Source organism: Panthera leo, chromosome E1 (genome assembly GCF_018350215.1).
Source record: "Panthera leo isolate Ple1 chromosome E1, P.leo_Ple1_pat1.1, whole genome shotgun sequence".
NCBI lineage: Eukaryota > Metazoa > Chordata > Mammalia > Carnivora > Felidae > Panthera > Panthera leo.
Window position 1 is genome coordinate 19,784,978 of NC_056692.1, and position 6,790 is coordinate 19,791,767.

At 34.9% G+C, this 6,790-nt stretch overlaps 1 protein-coding gene across 2 annotated transcripts in view; it reads left to right on the forward strand.

Annotated features, from left to right (window-relative positions):
• The window catches only part of SUZ12 (SUZ12 polycomb repressive complex 2 subunit), a 46,032-nt gene extending 39,521 nt beyond the window's left edge, over positions 1–6,511 (forward strand). For both annotated transcript variants that reach the window (XM_042917045.1, XM_042917046.1), the window contains 2 exons: positions 1,199–1,278; positions 3,751–6,511. In XM_042917045.1, the coding sequence (XP_042772979.1) occupies positions 1,199–1,278; positions 3,751–4,096 (426 nt within the window). In that variant the 3' untranslated portion in view covers positions 4,097–6,511. The remainder of the gene's footprint in view (positions 1–1,198; positions 1,279–3,750) is intronic.
• Positions 6,512–6,790: the final 279 nt, after the last annotated feature.

Genomic DNA, 6,790 nt, shown 5'->3' on the forward strand with positions numbered 1-6,790 from the left:
TTATTTTTAAGTAATCTCTACACCTGACTTGGGGTTCGAACTCACAACCCTGAGATCAAGAGTCTCATGTTTCACCGACAGAGCCAGACGGGTGCCCCTCCACAATTTTTGTAATTGTGTTATTTAAACAGTTATCAACTGGGGCACCTGGGTGGCTCAGTTGGTCAAGCGTCCCACTCAATTTCAGCTCAGGTCATGATCTCACAGTTCATGAGTTCGAACCCTATGTCAGGCTTCACACAGCATGCTTGGGATTCTCTTTTTTTCTCTTTCTCTCTCTCAAAATAAATCAACTTTAAAATTTTTTTTTTTTTTTCAACGTTTTTTATTTATTTTTGGGACAGAGAGAGACAGAGCATGAATGGGGGAGGGGCAGAGAGAGAGGGAGACACAGAATCGGAAACAGGCTCCAGGCTCCGAGCCATCAGCCCAGAGCCTGACGCGGGGCTCGAACTCACAGACCGCGAGATCGTGACCTGGCTGAAGTCCGACGCTTAACCGACTGCGCCACCCAGGCGCCCCAAAATAAATCAACTTTAAAATAAAAAAAATTTTTTCCCGTTTTTTGTTGTTTTTTTTTATTTTTTTATTTTTTTAAATTTACGTCCAAATTAGCATATAGTGCAACAATGATTTCAGGAGTAGATTCCTTAATGCCCCTTACCCATTTAGCCCATTCCCCCTCCCACAACCCGTCCAGCAACCCTCTGTTTGTTCTCTATATTTAAGAGTCTCTTCTGTTTTGTTCCCCTCCCTGTTTTTATATTATTTTTACCTCCCTTGTGTTCATCTGTTCTGTCGTAAAGTCCTCATATAAGTGAAGTCATATGATTTTTGTCTTTCTCTAATTTCGCTTAGCATAATACCCTCTAGTTCCATCCACATAGTTGCAAATGGCATAAAAAAGTATTTTATAAATAAAAATGAAACAGTTACTAACTAAAGAAAATACAGGTTTTCTTCTTGTGATTTTGTATTGTGTTTTTATTTTTTAATAGGTAACTCTTTCGTAACTTAGGGTTTCCCTTTTAAAATTACTACTTAAAATAAAAGCTGTTTGATGTTCCCACTTTGCTGTGTAAGTAAGTTGTGGTATTAGTTACAAAAGTTCAGTTTTTTACATTCTCACAATTTTTTCTTAGAAATACCAATTCTGTTTATTGTGCACTTAATAGATATTTTTTCTTTCCTTTTTTAGCAAATTGAGGAATTTTCTGATGTTAATGAAGGAGAGAAGGAGGTGATGAAACTATGGAATCTCCATGTCATGAAACATGGGTAGGGTATTCCTAAATTTAAATATTCCATTTCCTTTTTGCTCTTCTTGCTACTTCACATTCTATAAATCTGTGTTTGAATCTTATTTAAAATTCCGTTAGCTTCGACATAATGTGCCCTAATCGTACTCTAATCCGAACTATTATAACTGCATAAGGGAAAAAGGATTTATGTAAGGAAGGTGTAACCTCTAACGGCATTTTTTATCTTTAATATGTCTTTTTAATGACCCAATTTTCATTTCTTTTATTGCCAAGGATTAAAAAGATAACGTCCTGTGCTGTATGTGTGGAAATCCTGAAAATTACTTATCACAGTTATTACCATAATTTTAAAAATTGCTTAATTATGAAGAATAAGATATAAGTGGCTTTTCTGATTTCTTACTACCGCTCCATAGAAGTCAGGGTAGAACAGTACTTCTTGTGCCTTTATGGCTAAAAGCGTGTTCCACGACATTGCTTTTCCTACAGTTCTGTCTCCTTCCCTGTGGGAACTGTTTGCCCGTCAATACACGTTTTTTTTCTCCTCTGACTCCATTATTAGATCCTCATTTAAGGCTTTCTTCTATAGTACAAGCAGCCAAGGTTTTTTCATTTGTAATGAAATAAATGGGAAGGAGCACTTTTGTTTCTTTACTCCTGGGAGTGAAGAGGAATTGGTGCAGAAGTTCTGTCTAGCCCAGATGTCTAGGGTGCATGAGCCATAGCCTTCTTTTGTATATGGACTTGAGCTAAGAATAGTCTTCACATTTTAAGTGGGTTGAAAGAAAAAAAAAGAGGAAGACAGCGGATCGCAAAGCCTAAAATGTTTCTCTGTCCTTTCATAGAAAATGTTTGCCTAGTCCGTGGGCTAGTCATTAAAACTCCATTGTGAGTAAAGTATGTATGTGGAAGTTTAGTGTCTATTTTTTCTTTTGTCCTGATATGCCAGTTTCAAGATAGGATTTTAGTCGTATTACTATATTGAGTTCCATTTTCATTCCTTGATCCAAAGATTTGCCAACATTATAAAGTGGCAGCTAGCTGGGTAAACTTTGGATTTTACGATATCTGCAGGCAGACTTTACAGACCTTGTTGAACTCACAGTTTCAGTGGGTAACTGAGCAGCCATTCTCCTGTTTGGTTTAATTTTATTTTTTCAAATTTTATTCATTGTGGGTGCACCCTGCATGCTTTCTACTAACACAACCACACTGTACCACATTTGTTGTGACATCTTCGAATCTTTTTTTTTTTTTTTTTTTTTTAATGTTTGTTTATTTTTGAGAGAGAGACTGAGACAGAGTGCTTCCTGGGGAGGGGCAGAGAGAGAGGGAGGGAGGCACAAAATCCAAAGCAGGCTCTAGGCTCTGAGCTGTCAGCACACAGCCTGACGCAGGGCTTGAACCCACGAACCGCGAGATCATAACCTGAGCCAAAGTCAGACGCCGAACCCAGGCGCCCCTCAAATCTTTTTTTAACGTGGCTTTTTTTTCTGTTGTATTGAGAAATAATTGACATATATCACTTTATAAGGCGTATCATATGATGGTTTGATTTACATATATTGTGAAGTGATTACCACAATAGTTTAGCTAAAATCCTTGTTCTCATACAGATATAATAAAAAGAATAAAAAAAAAAAATATTCTCCTTGTGTTGAGAACTCTTAGTACTCTTTTGACAACTTTCCTATATATCATACAACAGTGTTAGCTATTGTCATGTTGTGCATTATATCCCTAGTTCTTATGTATCTTACAACTGAAAGTTTGTACCTTTTGAATACCTTCCTCCAATCCCCCCTTCCCCCCACCTTCTGCCTTTGGTGCCTGTAAGTTTGATCTTTTTTTTAAATGAGTTTTGTTTTTATTTTTTTCAAGTACTCTCTCCCAGCATGGGGCCCAAACTCACGACCCCGAGATCAAGAGTTGTATGCTCTACCAACAGAGCCAGCCAGATGCCCGTTTTTTTTGGATTCCACATATAAATGAGATCATACAGTATTTGTCCTTCTTTCTGACTTCTTTTACTTAGCAGAATGCTTACAAGGTCCATCCATATTGTCACAAATGTGACATCTTTGTTTCTTTAAAGGTTTTCCATGAACTGAAAATGCAGAGAAATGCTGCTTCTGAAATAGCAAAGTGTGTCAAGGTCAAAGGAGAGAATAAAGGGGATAGATAGCTAACTTGTTTGTAGAGAGTTCATGAAGGTGGTGCTGGCAAGAGAAAATGCTTTATATACTCTTAATACTGTTGTGTGCAATTTCATTAGGACAGACAGAAATTATTTCTATTTAAGCTCTGGTTAAATTAAATCTCTTAAAAATTTTAAAACAGTAAGCCCATTCAGGTCACTGAATCTCAGCTTCATTGTAGTTTTACTGCTTGTTAAATCATCACTTACTGGACTATCGTCATAGTTATGTTGCATTTGACAAAAATGCTTTGTATTACTATTGATGTTTGTGTTATTTTTATTAAATAGGTTTATTGCTGACAATCAAATGAATCATGCCTGTATGCTGTTTGTAGAAAACTATGGACAGAAAATAATTAAGAAGAATTTATGTCGAAACTTCATGCTTCATCTAGTCAGCATGCATGACTTTAATCTTATTAGCATAATGTCAATAGATAAAGCTGTTACCAAGCTCCGTGAAATGCAGCAAAAATTAGAAAAAGGAGAATCTGCTTCCCCTGCAAATGAAGAAATCACTGAAGAACAAAATGGGACAGCAAATGGATTTAGTGAAATTAACTCAAAAGAGAAAGCTTTGGAAGCAGATGGTGTCTCAGGGGTTTCAAAACAGAGCAAAAAACAAAAACTCTGAAAAGAAAAGGCCTAACCCCATGTTACGGACAAACACTGAAATTGTCATTCTAGGGAATTCAGCCTCTAGGAAGAGTTTTGTTTTTGTTTGTAATCATAGGTTTCAAACAGGCACTGTTAGATGAAGTAAATGATTTCAACAAGGGTATTTGTATCAGGGTTCTACTTCACTTCATTATGCAGCATTACATGTATATCAGTTTTATTGATGTCATTAAAACACTCTAGTTTGAGCATGAAAAGCAATACTTCAAAGAAAGTATTTTTAACTTTAACAATTGTCTTATGAAATATATTGAATTGATAAGCTAGAAATTATTTCCTATATTTAAATTACAATGTTTTTTGCATTTGTGACTGGCTGTTTTTCTACTTTGTAATTGTGAAACCTTTTCTTGGGGAGGGAAAATTGGAGTGTGATTCCCTTTTTTAAAAATTGGAGATTTCTTGAAATTATGTTGCATTATTATTTGCAATCAAACCTTGATCCTTGATTTTGAAATCATTTATCATTTTGGAATGAGATTACAATGAGATATTTTATCTAAGTTCATTTTACAATTTTAAAATAGCACTTCTTCATCTTATGCCTGTTTGAGGAAATGTTAATTTTTCATATAGTTGACAGTGAAATGTCATATTGGCTTACAAGGTTACTGACCATTTGTTTTTATGTGGATAATTTTATTGCATTGCTCACCCAGTATATTTTTTTAAACTTGAACATTTGCTGTTTGTTTTTTTTTTTTTTTTTTTCCAACATGGTAATCACATTGAAAATTAAGCTGTCCGCATCTTTTCATTATAAACTAAGGGAAGAATGAGTTTGGGATTTTTAAGATGCCACTTTTGAGGAAGGAAATGTTCTATAAAAATGAACCAGAAGATGTTATAACTTGTTTTTTTTCTTTGCAAGGATGTCTTTGTAATGTATTTCATGATTAGAATATCCAATACAGATAAGCTGACTTGAATTGTGAGCAGTTTTGCCCTGTGAGATATGTGTTTTATGCACATATTTGCAGTTGGATTTTCTCCAACAGAAAGTGGTTTCACTACTGGCACATTAACAAGCACCAATAGATTTTTATTCCAACTCCAAGCACTGTGGTTGAGTAACATCACCTCAATTTTTTATTATCCTTAAAGATAATTGCATTTTCATATTCTTTATTTATAAAGGATCAATGCTGCTGTAAATACAGGTATTTTTAATTTTTTAATTTCATTCCACCACCATCAGATGCAGTTCCCTATTTTGTTTAATGAAGGGATATATAAGCTTTCTAATGGTGTCTTCAGAAATTTATAAAATGTAAATACTGATTTGATTGGTCTTTTAAGATGTGTTTAACTGTGAGGCTATTTAACTAATAGTGTGGATGTGATTTGTCATCCAGTATTAAGTTCTTAGTCATTGATTTTTGTGTTAAAAAAATAGGAAAGAGGGAAACTGCAGCTTTCATTACAGACTCCTTGATTGGTAAGCTCTCTACATGAGGAGTTACAGTCAACTCTGATCATGCCTCTGGATAGTGAATCTCGAGCATTTCTCTCGGGCTTTAATTTGCTAAAGCTGTGCACATATGTAAAAAAAAAAAAAATAGATTATTTTAGGGGAGATGTAGGTGTAGAATTATTGCTTATGTCATTTCTTAAGCAGTTATGCTCTTAATGCTTAAAAGAAGGCTAGCATTGTTTGCACAAAAAGTCGGTGATTCCCTCCCCCAAATAGTAATGAAATTACTTCTGTTGAGTAAACTTTTTATGTCATCTTATAATAAAAGCTGAAAAAATCCCTTTGTTTCTATTTATAAAAAAATGCTTTTCTATATGTACCCTTGATAAGAGATTTTGAAGAAATCATGTAAGATGATAAAGCATTTGAATGGTACAGTAGATGTAAAAAAAAAAAAATTCAGTTTAAAAGAACATTTGTTTTTACATTAAATGTTTATTTGAAATCAAATGATTTTGTACATAAAGTTCAATAATATAAAAGCTGTATTCTGTTTTGGTTTTGGTTTTGGTTTTATTATGCATTGTTAATGCGTATACTAAAATATTCTTTTGGCTATGATAGTAAGGATCCAGAAAAAGTACACCCACTGGTCAGAACTAGTAAGAAATTAAGAAAAAAAATTAATGTAAAATCCTGCTTTCAGTTCCAGTGACGTCAAATGCAACTAGTATGTTACTTATGGTAATTTTGGTAATAGTCTAAAAATATTTTTACAGTTCAATGGTATTGTTAACCTAATAGCTTATCCATCTCTGTGGTTTTTTCTTTCTTTTTAATGAAAAAGAATTTATCTTGGCCTTCAAAAAGCTCATAGAGGGGGTACAAATGAGAAATGAGGGGTGCCTGGGTGACTCAGCTAAGTGTCCGACTCTTGGTTTCGGCCCAGGTCATGATCTCGTGGTTTGTGAGATCAAGCCCTGCTTGGGGCTCTGCATTCACAGTGCAGAGGCTGCCTGGGATTCTCTCTCTCCCTTTCTCTGCCCCTCCCCCGCTTGCTGTCTCTCAAAAAAATAAACTTTAAAAGGATACACCGTATAATAAAGTTATATACTACATTCAGTGAGGTTAGTTGTTGAAGTTAACTCTGGACAGATAGGGGAAGCTTTACAGAAGAGTTGACAGTTCGGCTGCTCTTGGTTGGTAATAGCCTGTGGCCCATATGCAGGTTGCTGT